General features: G+C 37.4%; 1 protein-coding gene across 17 annotated transcripts in view; it reads right to left on the minus strand.

Moving 5' to 3' along the window:
- Window positions 1–419: 419 nt before the first annotated feature.
- NCOA1 (nuclear receptor coactivator 1) overlaps window positions 420–14,493 on the minus strand; it is a 366,103-nt gene continuing 352,029 nt past the window's right edge. For 12 of the 17 annotated variants that reach the window (XM_089922464.1, XM_089922461.1, XM_089922451.1 and 9 more), the window contains 3 exons: window positions 11,735–11,918; window positions 6,435–6,524; window positions 420–2,638 (listed from right to left, as the gene is read on the minus strand). In XM_089922464.1, coding sequence (XP_089778590.1) covers window positions 2,468–2,638; window positions 6,435–6,524; window positions 11,735–11,918 — 445 coding nt within the window. In that variant the 3' untranslated portion in view covers window positions 420–2,467. Of the gene's footprint in view, window positions 2,639–2,723; window positions 2,781–6,434; window positions 6,525–11,734; window positions 11,919–14,493 lie in introns of all 17 variants that reach the window. The other 5 variants (XM_022574323.2, XM_089922462.1, XM_022574322.2 and 2 more) reach the window with 3 other exon arrangements.

The following is a 14,493-nucleotide window of genomic DNA, read 5'->3' on the forward strand; positions in this document are numbered from 1 at the left end:
CAGACAAGTGGCCAGAGTTAGCATTTCCTCACAGCCTACTATCTCAGCTTCACTGGGACCTTCTCAAATTTCACTGGGCTGGTTCTTATTAGGGTGACTTCGAGGAGCTTTAGCTTCAGGGATCCTTTCTTTTATTATCCTTTAATTATAGTTAGTCATTTTGGGTTTTGACAATTCCTGCAGGATGTAGGTTTCATTTCTTCCCTGTAAAAGAAGAGGCAACCCATCTATTCAGTAGCTGGAAAAGTGAATTTCCTGTGGAATGACAGGAATTACATAGAAGCAAGCAATTTTATTTTCCTCAAATGTAGCAATAATTTTAATCTGTACATACATAAAACAAACAGTGCAATTATAAAACCTTGAAGGTGACATGCATACTTTAAGGTGCAGTTGGGATGGGGGAGGATATTAGCATCTTCAATTTTCCTTACCACTTCTTTTTTTTTTTTAAGTTCCTTATGCAAAAGTACTGAGTCAGGAAACTTCATCTGGAATGCTGAAGTTAAAGGTGAACTTCCTGAAGTCTGCACGTCTAAATATCACAAACAAAACAGAAATGACCTCCTAGAACAGTTTGGGAGGGACTAGCATAATATGGCTGGGCTTTCAAGCTGGGAATGAATTAAATCAGGGATGCATTTTTCTGAAAAACTAAAAGAGAGAATGTTTGTAACTGAGTGTCCTGTTTCTGTTTCATAGTTGCTACCCACTTGAGCCCTTCCATCAATCTTTTTATTCGGTACAGGTTCTGAATAGATGCTGTTCAATGGAGTTACTTGTAACTAGGGGTGGTGAGATGCAGAAAGGAGGACCTGGGAAAATGGCTTCTTCCTTGATGTCTGAGTCCGTGCTCCTCTTCCATTGTTAGTTCTTATGGCCTTTTCTCTGCCATGGAAGCAGAGGTAGCTGGTGCACAATGTCAGATGTTGTCATCGTTCACAGGCCCAGGGGTGCAGTAAAGGCGAGTGATGGGGGTCTACCTTTGCTTCTTCCAGAATACCTTTCTCAAGCTTTCCTGGCCTTTCAGTGGCACTTCTAGAACTAGAAAGTCAGTTCACTGGGTCCTTGACTCAGAGGCCAGGATGAGACAAGACGTGGCAGAGTGACAAGACACAAAGGGAAAATATGGTATCAATTAGCCTCAGAGCAGGAATAGAGAGATTTATATTTGCACTGATGAAAATTCAAATTCCCAAAGTCAATCTAAAAAAAAAAAAAAAAAAAAAAAAGAAGATTTTCTTTGAGTATTAATTTTTCTCTGTACAAGTAGCCTGTGCACTTCTGGTGATAATTCCTTGCACTGCTCTCAAGTTAGATGATCCCAGGGACACTCTAGGGCAGTATGCTCTAGCTCATCTGGAACAGCTTTTTCTGGCAGTGGCATTTTGATGTAAAACCCAAAGTAAATCCATACATGGCGTCACAGTTATTAAAATAATGAAATATTACTAGCCAAATGTAACTGCAATTCAATCAGTGTTATATTTCACACACAGAAATTTAGAAAAATCAAGAGTATGATAATAAAACCATAAAATTAAACAGAAGGAAATCAATTTCTACAAGAAATCAAATATATTTACAGTGAGATTTAAAGGGAAAAATAAGCTACTTGGATCATAAATTTAATTTTATTTTAAATAACTTTAGCTACCTCAGCTGTTAATACAATAAAAGCAGAAAGAACAGGCTGCCTTTTGTCCAGATTTAATCAGAAAATTGTATCTACAATAATTGACATAACTCGCTTCTTGTCCTTCACCCATCTCATCAAAAATTATTGCATTTTCCCCCAAACTGTATTTTTTGGATTCTTCTGTGAATATACTCATTTCGTCCTCATTCCTGGAGGCATCTTGGTTTAAATCCATCTTTAAAAAAAGGAGAAGGGGTACATATGTGGAGGCAAAATATTCTCTTGAAGCCAACAGATATAGAGTTGCTAGAAGAAGCTGATTGTACACACAAGCTGCCTGGTTGGGAAGGGGAGGGCTGCTGATTTAGAGACATTGTGACAGCCTTTGGTGGATGGGCACAGGCAAAGCCCCACTGGGCCCTTCTTCCTTGGCAGGGTCAGGACTGAGCCAGCGGAGGCGGAGCTTCATCTTCCCCTTGGATCTTGTCATTTTGGTTCTCCTCCAAAAGCCTTCATCCAGATAAGAAGCCAATGACTGATTACAAAAATAAGAATAATTAAATTTGGCTCAAGAGAGAGATTGTCCAACTGTTCTGCCTTGTTATTTTTTCAATATCCAAGGCCTTTACAAAGAAAGAAACAAAAACATCTCTCAATCTCCCAACGAAAGAGAACTTTTTTTTTCTTTTTTTTTTTTTTTTTTGCTCCAAATGCTACGACCTGAAGAATGGCTGCAGATTGAGATATCAAAAATCTCAGAAAAATATATAATATATTTGTATATCTCTGTATGTCTATTATTTAAATTTCACATTCCTTTAAAAGTGGTTATTCAGTCAGTAGCTGCTGAAGGAGGCTCTTCTGCTGGGCCTGGGGGGTCTGTGGTCCTGCCGTGGGTTTTTGAGTTCCCAGTGGACCAGGCTGGTTCAGGTAAGGGTCCCCGCCTACCAGATTCACTGTACACTGGACGTCAGCAAACACCTGAACCTGTTGCACCTGCTGGAACACAAATAAAAGATGTGTTTAGACAGAAGGGTCTGCCCCCCCGGCTTATGAGTGGGTACTACTTGAAGTGGAAACTCACTAGAGCATTCCTCTAGTCTGTAGTCACCACAGAGAAGAACTCTTCTGTCTTCTTGTCCTACAAAAAGAAAATCGCTGCACTCATTTTGCTCAGGGTTCTGGAAAGTTCACACTTTAAAAATAAAATCAAAATTGGAATGGTCAAGCCTCCTACAGGGTTGCCATCAATACTGAAAATGAGCATCATTGCTAATATTGCCAAGATTGGGAAAAGCCCAGTTTCAGTCTGGGTATCCAGTGGTGGGTTTAAAAAACAGGTATATTATTTGGAAAACTGGCTATAAAAGCATTCTATGGATGACTTTAATAGGATAAAAAAATCTTTATGATGTTAGAAGATTAAGGGCTTTAACCCAGTATTAGCAAAATAAAAACCACCACAGCTCAGTAAACAGGACATCAGTATTACTAAAATTAATGTCCAGAAGATTTGTGTAGTATCTAAATATACTATTACATAGCTCCTTTACATATTGCCTTTAGAATTACAGCAAAATATTAGAACAAATAAAAATTTTATATTTAACTTATTTTTCCTGATAGACAATCCATTTAAACACATGAGCTAAAAATAACAGTAAACTACTACCTGAGAACAGTGTGAATTTTCCCTTTAACTACTTTCAGTAATAATACATGTATTCCTTTAAAAAGTCTGAGGTTACACAGTTTTAACATTTTCTATCAGGAAAACAAAGCCAGAAGTTAGTCTTCAACAATCAGCCTTATTAAAAAGTCATCTGTAGAACTGATTAGGCCAATATCACACTTGTGAATGTTCCAGACCAAGAATGGAGATGCTTTCTAAGGTATCCAAGTGCATCTATCTAAGTGTCTCAGCATTTGGCAAACTTGTGCCTCATGTTTAAATAGGTTCATGAAGTATTTTAGATTAGTGATAGATTTTTTTGTTCATCACTAAATTCATGCCAATTACACTCAGTGTTTCTGAAAACTTTTCTATCTTAATTGAACAAAAGTTGTTTTCCATCAACCTTAATTGGCCAATTGTCAAATGTCCCGACCATCCAATTTCTCCATCAGTCTAACCCCTGATGATTTTTCCTCACGATGCACCCACACCTCCACTCTACTCTGTCGGATAAGGCAGATAGTTCTTGAGCTGAGCTTTTTTAGTGTCTGATGCATTAAACCTTTATTTAGATTAGTATCGTTTCTGTCCTCACCCTCTCTCTCATCCTCCTCTTTCCCCCAGTTTCCCAAATTTTGCTTCTTGTCCCCATTGGCTCCCATTTGTTTTCTTCTTCTTTTGGGCTCTTCCTCAGGTACATAACATACACCAGCTCTCTCTGAGTCTATTCCCCAGCTGCCTCTGTGCCCTCCACCCACCTTTGTTCTCTATAACTTCTCATTCCTACTCTTTTCCTTCTAGAGCTCCAACCCTGGCCTTCCTCTCTCTCTATGTCAACAATTCCCCTACCAGCCTTCTTCCGCCTTCTCTATTCTCTGTGTTCTTTTCCTGTTCTCTCCTCTTCCCCATCCCAGCTCTCCAAGTGCAGCTAGCCCTCTATCCTCCCCTACTCCTTCTCTCCTTGTTCTTTTCCGTCTCCTTTTCTGTACATCTGTTTCTATATTTCTATCCAACTCACTCCCCAGCTTTTGTCTGGCAAATACAAAAACATTAGAGCAAATAGAGATTTCATGATGGGCTACCACAGAAAGAAGATTCTGCCACTGAAACTTAACGTGAGCACAAACTACAGTGCATTTAGGCAATGACTGATTTTTTTAAAAATTAACATAAAATTTCATGTTTATATGTTTCAACACATGAAATACTGGGGCAGAGCATAAGGTGTTTGTGCCCCCAAACACTTAAAAAATTTTTGATAAAGGCATGATAAAACAAACTGGAGAGAAAATTCTGCTGCTTTAAAAAGAATGCTTTATTAAAAAGATACCAAACTCCAAAAAGTACACATCTCAGCCTTTTTGAATTATTACTTAAAAACATGGTGACTTAGACCAGACCTCAAAGGATTTCTGATATTGCTATACCTTCACAGACAGGCAAAGCAACACGAAAACAAAACTTATGCTTTGTCCAATGAGAAGAGTGATGTGAGAGCTGAGTCCCAACCTCTTAAGATTTTCCAGCATAGTTTTTACTTCAATTCACGTACTATCCCAGGACTCAGGAACTTTAAAACTTAGTTGTTTTGTTGTAAGTATATGTCTCTGTAAGTAGGAGGCTTTTTAAAATGTCTAGTGAATAAAGACTTCATTTCCCCCAGCACAAAATCCTCTCTTCACCATCACAGGACTCAGATCCTATTTCCCGACGCTCCAACTATGCACATAGTTTCCTAACTGGCTTTCCTCTTTCTGAGCTGGCTGTCCAGTGCTCTTCCTTTTCCCTCTTCCCCCCTCAAGATGAAGCTTAAACTAGCACTTTTCTCACTGTTCCCCTTCAGGGATGATGCTTCATTTGTAGGACTGAATCCAAATTCCTTAGAGTTTAGTATTCAAGGCCCCTGGAAATTTGATCCAATCTACTTTACCAATTTTAATTCCTGTGAATTCTTATTACAAACCCTTTATGCTCAGTGGATTTGGCTTCCCAGGACTATGCTGATATTACTGTTTCCCTGTCTCTGTGCCCTCTAACTTCCAATCCCCTGGACTTCCAAGCTCACCCCCTTCCTCAGCCTCCAAAAACCACAGTACCTTTCTCCTTCATTTGCCTCCTTCAAGGCCCAGTTCACTCCTATCTCCTACATAAATGCTCTCTGACAACCTCAGGAATTTCTCCTTTCTTTTAATGCTTATGGCTCTTGTTACTTGTAATAAATTTGAGTTTGCCTTCTTTGGTTATGTAATAATTTACGTGCATTTGTCTGTATGTTTTATCTTTCGACAGTCCCTAAGTGGTATGGCAGAAAAAGCATAAACTTTGGTGTTAGAAAGACCTGGGTTTGAAACTCAGCTCTGCCACTTTCTAGTTTGTGAATTGTATATGTAGTTAGATCACCTCAGGTTCTGTTTCTTCATCTGTGAAAAAAAAGGAAAACTAACTCCTTCATAGGGTTACAGTGATGTTTACATGAGATAAAGCAGATAGTGCCTAACACAATGCCTGGCAAATCATAGGCATTCCACAAATGAAGCTTCCTTTCCTCACTTCTCCCCACAGTTCACCTAAAGAGCAAACATGTCTCATGTTTCTTTGTATCTCCACCTTTGCATAAGGCCTGTGTTTTTTAAAAAATATCTTAATTTCTGCTGATATAGGAAAGTGGCCACCCTTGTTATTCGTATTGTTTTGAAACAAACTTCCAAAAGGAGGCAGAGTACACAGTAGGCATTCTGTTTTGTCTGAATTTATTGAACTCTTTTGAGGTATTCTGATTACACATGAGTTTTAGCACTGTGTTTATTTACAAATAGCAATTAGTGGTCACCATCTGTGATCGCTTATCCTGTCTAAACATTGGATTAACCTTTCTGAAAGCTTATCTCATTTAACCCTCTCATAATCCTCTAAGCAGGTATCTCATCAGTTCTGTTGGTTATACGGCAGCTCAGGAAAGTTCCCTAACATGCCCAGGATGACACAGCTAAGAAGAGCAGAGCCAGGACTCACAACCAGGTCTGACTCTCAAGGTCAGGCTCTTAACCGCGATGCTACACAGAGATTCCTGTGTATCTAGAGAAAACTTGACAGCTCTGGGCTTAGAGTTTTCTTACTGACCTGGGTTCCATCTGCTTCTGTTTTGAGAAGGTCAGTGGATGAGAGCTGGTTGCAGTAGAGGCCTGTGTGTCTCAGTGCTGGATCATTTATCTATTAAAGATAAGTACAAGACCAAATTACAAACTAGTTGTTTATGTTGAAGACCAAATTCCTCAATGAAAAACAATCTCACTGACAGAAAAGTAATAGGAGGAGAGCAGAAATAACAAGCTTAGAAATTTACTGTGCTGTTAGAAGTCAGGACAGTGGTTCCCTTTGTAGAAGTAGACAGACATGCAAGGGGGTGTGGGGAGAACCTTTGGGGTGCGGCTGGTAATATTCTGTTTCTCGATCTAGGTGATAGTTAAAAAGATGTGTTCAGTTTGCGAAAATTCATCTAGTTATGTACTTTTCTGTATATCCTTACAGATAGATACTTCAATAAAAAGTTAATTCAACACTCGTGAAAGTTAATTAGCAAAAGACTTCCACTTCCAGTCAAGATTCAGTAACAGGGATTAGATTTATCCTCTGCCTGAATCAACTAAAAATTTGGACAAAATATATGAAATGAACACACTCAAGACCTTGGACAAAGGCAATGAAGGGGAAAGTTGCCCCTAAGGGTTGGGAAACAATTGAGGTGAGTCCTACCACTACCCCAGCCTACTGCCTAGAGAGAATTTCCAGGCTGCAGCATGAGGACAGGGAACCAGACAGCACCTGGAAATCTTCCTGAATTGAGCGTATAGAGCTAGAATTCACAGGGCAGGATATCAGGAGAGAACACCACAGAGAGTAGCAGCTTAGTACAACTAAGATACAACTAACTTAGATCAACTAGCTAATGGATGTTACAGAACTACCCAAAGCAAAGATTCACCTGAAAAGATTTACATGGAATAATTCCCAAAGATCACACAGAGCTGGGAACAGGTCCTGATCCCACCAGCCAGAGTGGAAAACATCATGATTCAGGTAGCGTACCAGAATGGTTTTGCCTTAGTAGTAGGGTAAAATTAGCCCTATACTAAATACTGCTCTGGTCCCACTAAACAAAAAAGCAAGACCTGAAAAAAATCAAACTGTTTATTTCCAAGTAATTTAAGCATTTCCCAAAACAAATCTCAATATTTATAGGAACATAAACAAGGTAAAATTCACATGTCTGAGATCCAATAAAAAATTACCAGGTATGCAAAGTAGCAGACTCTGACATAAATCGTACTAATGTTTTCTTAGGTCAGTCTCCCAAGGCAATAGAAATAAAAGCAAAAATAAACCAATGGGAACTAGTCAAACTTATAAGCTTTTGCACAGCAAAGGAAACCAAAAACAAAACGAAAAGACAACCTACAGACTGGGAGAAAATATTTGCAAAAGATGTGACTGACAAGGGATGAATTTCCAAAATATACAAATAGCTTGTACAAGTCAACAACAAAGAAACAAACAACCCAATCGAAAAATGGGCAGAAGACCTAAATAGACATTTCTCCAAAGAAGACATACAGATGGCCAACAGGCACATGAAAAGATGCTCATCATCGCTAATTATTAGAAAAATGCAAACCAAAACTATGACTTACAATGAGGTATCACTTCACACCGGTCAGAATGGCCATCATTAAAAAGTCTACAAACAATACATGCTGGAGAAGGTGTGGAGAAAAGGGAACCCTCTTACACTGCTGGTGGGAATGTAAATTGGTGCAGCCACTATGGAGATAGTATGGAGGTTCCTCGAAAAACTAAAATTAGCGTTGCCATATCCAGCAATCCCACTCTTGGGCATATACCCAGACAAAACTATAATTTGTAAAGATACATGCACCCCTATGTTCACAGCACCACTATTTACAATAGCCAAGGCATGGAAACAACCTAAATGTCCATCAACAGATAAATGGATAAAGAAGATGTGGTATATATACACAATGGAATATCACTCAGCCATTAAAAAGAATGAAATAATGCCATTTGCAGCAACATGGATGGACTTAGAGATTATCATACTAAGCAAAGTCAGTCAGAAAGAGAAAGACAAATACCATATGATATCACTTATATGTGGAATCTAAAATACGACACAAATGAACATATCTGCGAAACAAAAACAGACTCACAGACATAGACAACAGACTTGTGGTTGCCATGGGGGTGAGGGGACAGGGTCAGGAAGGATTGGGAGTTTGGGATTAGCAGATGCAAACTATTATACATGGGATGGATAAACAATAACGTCCTACTGTACAGCACAGGGAACTATATTAAACATCCTGTGATAAACCATAATGGAAAAGAATATTAAAAAAGAATGTATATACAAGTATAACTGAATCACTTTGCTGAAAAGCAGAAATTAACACAACATTGGAATCAATGATGCTTCAATAAAATTTTTTAAAAATAAAATAAAGTAACAGAAAAATATGATCCATAATTAAGTGAAAAATCAATTAATTGAAGCCAATCCTAAAATGATGCAGATGCTAGAAGTGACAAGCAAGAATATTAAGACAGCTATTATAATAACCATATTCCACATATTCAAAAAGAGGGAAGGCTGAACATGTTAGAGATATGGAAGATATAAAAAGGGTCCAAAGTGAATTTCTAGAGATGAAAATACACTAGATAAAACTATCAGATATTGCAAAAGAAAAGAACTGTGAATCTGAAGCTATAGCAATAAAAACTATCCAAAATGAAACACACAGAGAAAAAAATGACTGACCTCATACCCCCTTAAAAAACTCCAAACCCAGAAAATCAGTGAACTGTAGGATAACTCAAATGGCCTACGATATATGTAATTAGAGTCTCTGAAGAAGAGGAGGGGGTTGGTGACAGAAAAAATATCTGAAGAAATAATGGCCAATACTTTTCCAAATTTGATGCAAATTATACACCTGTGAATCAAGAGGCTGACTGAACCCCAGGCACAAGAACCATGAATAAAATCACACTAAGGCATATCATAATCAAACTGCCTAAAACCAGTGATAAAGAGATTAATCTTAGAAGCAGCCAGAGACAGCAGATATCTCATCAGAAATACAGTGGAGCAATGTCTTTAAAGTGCTGAAAGCTAAAACTACCAACCTAGGATTCAGGGAAAAGAACTTTCAAAGATGATGGTGAAACAAAAACTTTTTCAGACATACAAAAGCTGAAAGAATTCATCACCAGCAGACGTGCACTATACAAAATGAAGACCTTCAGGAAAAAGGAGAATGATACTAGATGGAAATTTGGATCTACACCAAGGAATGAAGAACACTGGAAATAACTATGTGTGAAATATAAAAACTACTTATTTAAACTTTAAAAAATATTATTGACTGTTTAAAGTAAAAAAAGTAAAGTAAAAAAGTACTAACAACATATTGTGGGGTATTAGTATATGTAGATATGATATGTATGTACAACAATAGCACAGGAGGGGAGAAATAGAAATAAACCATTGTGAGATTTTTATATTTATATGAGGTGATATAATAGCATTTGAAGGTAGATGGCAACAAAGGTGTATACTATAAACTCTAAAGCACCAGTAAAACAAGAGTTATTTTTAGCTAATAAACCAACAAAGGAGATAAAATGAATTAAAATATTCAATTAAACCAAAAAAGGCAAGATGGGACAAAGAGAAAACAAATAAGATGAGAGATTTCAATCTTCAATAGCAATATCAAGAATCACATTAAATGTAAATGGGCTAGCCACTCCAATTAAAAGGCAGAGATTGTCAAACTGAATAAAAAAGCAAGACCCAACTATATAAGAAATACATTTTAAATGTAATATTCTTTTTACCTAATTCATTTTATTTTTTATTATTCTGTCTTAATATACTAGAGATAGTGAATAATTCTACTAACTGAAATACGACAAGATAACAACAAGGACAAGAAACAATCCTATTTAGTTCTTTTATTTTGCTATAAGATATCACTAAGTCATTGAGTTTTTTTTTAAATGAAGTTCTATTTTTTTTTTAATTAATTAATTAATTTTATTTTTGGCTGCGTTGGGTTTTTGTTGCTGTGTGTGGGCTTTCTCTAGTTGCGGCGAGTGGGGGCTACTCTTTGTTGCGGTGCACAGGCTTCTCATTGCAGTGGCTTCTCTTGTTGTGGAGCACAGGCTCTAGGCACACGGGCTCCAGAACACAGGTTCAGTAGTTGTGGTGCACGGGCTTAGTTGCTCTGTGGTATGTGGGATCTTCCCAGACCAGGGCTCGAACCCATGTCCCTTGCGTTGGCAGGTGGATTCTTAACCACTGTGCCACCAGGGAAGTCCCTAAGTTGTTGGTTTTTTCCCTGCAAACTTCATTAGGCTAATACCTGGTGAATGGGGACTTTTTTAAAAATTCATATCAAAAAGGAATTCTATAGAAAAGGTAATCAGTGTTTACATGTTTTTTAAGACTTGCTATAAATTATGGCGATATGGTCATAGCTGAGTCACCATAGTCTACTTTGTGGTTGATGACAGAATAGTAACTACAGGGAGTACCCAAAGATTTTTTTAAATATCACTTTGAATTTAGTCATTCTTTCCTTAAAAATCTTTAGGAGGCTCCAAGATAAACTAAACATTTAGATGGCCTGCAACACCCCCTAAAAAGCTTACCAATTAAATTCTGCTCTAAATATAATATAAACATCCCCTTAACATTCATTAGGCTTTTCAACATCTATTCCTGTCTAGGTCATGCTGTGCTAACCAGTATTGAATATTCTTTTCTATCTCTTCCTTTAGGCAAATTTCCCATGAAGACTTTCCTAATCAGACCCTTTTTCTTTTAAACCCTCTGTGGTTAACTGTATATACCCCTAATCTGACAGAAATATATGCACAGTCCTATGGGGTCCATCTCTTACACAGCTGTTCTGTCCTATTATTCAACTAATCCTTTGTTCATGTTGTGCCTCCCCAACTTGTTAATATTATTGCCCACAGAGCTATCTTTGTATATAGTAAGTACTGAGTTTGTTGAACTGAAAGGGAGAAATGAAGAAAATGTGTTCAAAATATAAAGGGGTAAGTTCCAAGTCAATGTATTATATGTATCATTTTATAATAAATCTAAAACACTAAAATCTCGTGAGACTAAAATCTTACAAGGTCTGTCAAAATTTCCATTGTATATCTTAATAAATAGTAATTATCAAAAGATAGTGGGAAAGAAAAAGAAGTGTGGTTATTTTTGACAGGTAACTGAACATTCCTGATTTCCTTGGAATAATGAATTGCAGTGTGGTGTGATATAGAGCACAATGTGTGTGTGTAGCAATTGTGCCAGTTGTGCCACTTACCTGCTCAGGGCACACAGTATTCATGCCTGGCATCTGCAAAGAGCTCATCTGCATCTGGCCCATCATTGGGTTCATGTTCTGAACATTTGTGTTTCCACCTGCCATGGACACGGTGATGCTCATATTGTTGTACACTCCTGGCTGTGCAGGCGTGGGCTGGTTCTGGACAGCTTGACTGAACACACTGTTAACTCAAAAACAATCTCAATTACAACCACTGATCATGAACATGGGGATAATGTGTGTGGACTCTTTTTCTAAATTATTAGATGGAATTCCAAAGAAAATATTTTATATTCCTAAGTTATGTGTAAGATTTTATCTTATTATAATATATAAGAACTAAGTATCATTCTTAGTTCTAAGATGCACTTAGAACTAAGATGCTCTTTGAACTCTGCTCAAGGGGTTTAATAACTAAAATGACCTCATTTTAAGTCATAATTATCTGGCTTAGTATCAACAGTTGTTAAACTTCAATTATTCAAATAACTAAGAAAGGAAGTTTTCCACAGAAGTAAATCTTCCAGATAACTGGTTTACCCATTTAAACATCAAAATCATTCTAGTATTTATTACACTATTTTATCTTCTTAAATAGAGAATATCCTATTTAAGCAAAGTACCTGGCATATATATCAGTCTTCAATAAATGGTCATTGAATAAATTAACAAAGGAATGAATGATTCAAAGGTAGCATTCTTATATTGTGATTGCTCGTATATTCTCTTAGGTTTAATACCTGGGGGAAGTGATGATATTTTGTTCCATTTATTCCTTGTCTCTACTAATAAATGACATACAGCAGCAGGCACTCAGTAAATATCTGATGAATGAATTAATTGTGGACATGGGTTATTACTCAGTGCTGTCAACTGATGAGGTTCAGTTGCTTTTGTTGATAGATTTTACTGTATGTATACCAATGTTTTTTGAAGTGTAGTCTAGAGACCATCTGCAAGAGAATTCCCTGGTATTCATTGAAAATTGAGACTCTCAGGCCTTACCCCAGCCCTAGTGAATCATATTTTCTGGGGGTGGGTATGGAAAGCTGCATTTCTAACTACTTACGCACATTAAAATTCGAGAGCCTTTATTCAGTGTCCTACCGCTTGCTGTCACTTCTCAAGGATTCAGCTTCTGGCCATTTTCAATATGCTATAAACTAAGAGGAAACCAAGAAGTATATACCAGATATTTTTATTTGGAAAATGTAATATTTTTGAAGACTTCAAAGGTTTTCTCAGGCCTGAAGATAGCTTCATGTCTTTTCTAGGAAGCAAAATGCAATGCCAGTTATGGTTTTCAGAGGGCTTGTTTTAGACTTCCTTCTTCACCACCAAGGTCTGGACTGTGGTTACACCAAGGATCTCAAATGTTAAACCAGTTTCTATTAGCAGATAGAATAGTATGGAATAAACTCCAAGTAAATACAATTTGAAACTTTATATCTGAACCCCCCAGATTCTAAGTGATACAGATATACATATCTAAAGGAAAATAATATGAACTATGTCTTTGGTAAGTTCCAAAAAAAACACCAAATGTTTTGTGATTATCTATCAATTTTTAAACAATAAGCTGCTGGTAAAATTCCACCTATTTTAATGCTTATTCTGAAGAATTTGATTTCAAAAATTATTTATCCCATCAATGGCTTATCTATTCCTTGCTTGCTCTTGGGAGGTAAGCAGGATGAACTAACATTTACAGCTTCTGGTAAATTAAGGTAATCATACTGAAATTAACAGGCTGAGAAACAGCCTATTCATCATGTCTGAAGAAAAGTAGCAAATTTTCCCCAAGTAATTATAAAACACAAATGCTCAAAGAAAATTATATGCCTAGGAAATGGTCAATAATGCATCTGTGGACCATTAATGTCTGTACAGTGTGTATGCTTGTCAGACAGTGTCCCCACAGCTAAAGATGAGGAAAAAAACCATTAGTCTACTGCCCATTTTCTAATGAGAACATTTCTGCCTTAGACAGTGCTCATTTGCAACTGATACATAAATCACCACTGTGAAGGCGCAGGGCTATGTAAGTTAATGCATGCAGCAGCTTCAAGGACTGCAATGATGTCATACTTAGTGAAAAAAGTTTAGGATTTAATTTCTTTTCAAATTATATTTGGGACTGTATATTAGCCTAAGTTCTTTCAAACTACTCCTGCCAATAGCTCCATTTTAGTTTCTTCCCCCATGGGAAGAAGATCAAGCCCTTCTGCAGCATCAATCACTGTTCCAGGTCCTGGAATGGACTGTGGGGTTCACTGGCACCTTAGGCCCAATGCATGAAGGCCCCCTTCCTCACACTTTCCTGGACCCCTCCCTCGCCTGCTTTCCTGATTTGCCTCATGGCAGTTATCACAGTTTCCTTATGCTAGCACCAGGTATTTGGTAGCCCTTAAATCATGGGGGGAAAAGGGAAAGATGACAACTTTGGCCTAAAGTAGGTTCCATAGATATTACAGGTATTAACAAGCAAGGAGGAGTTCCTGGTCAAATAAGTCTCAGAAACAAAGGGTTAAAACCACAGACCTCTGCCTTTAAAATGCTAATAAGCCCTGGGATTCTCCTTTGTGACTAGAGTTACACAGTAACACTGTCCAGTTCCTGGACAAATAAGTCTGTTTAACCCTTTATTTCTCTTGCTACCAAAGAGATAATGAAAAAGAATCACATTACACTGTCTCTGAGCTCTATTACATCATTCTGCTTAATGAGTCTTTGTTTCATGTTTTACTTCTCTCCGA

The sequence above is a fragment of the Delphinapterus leucas genome, chromosome 13 (genome assembly GCF_059928025.1).
Source record: "Delphinapterus leucas isolate spDelLeu-1000000601 "Yukka" chromosome 13, BTC_Dleu_Yukka2, whole genome shotgun sequence".
Lineage (NCBI taxonomy): Eukaryota > Metazoa > Chordata > Mammalia > Artiodactyla > Monodontidae > Delphinapterus > Delphinapterus leucas.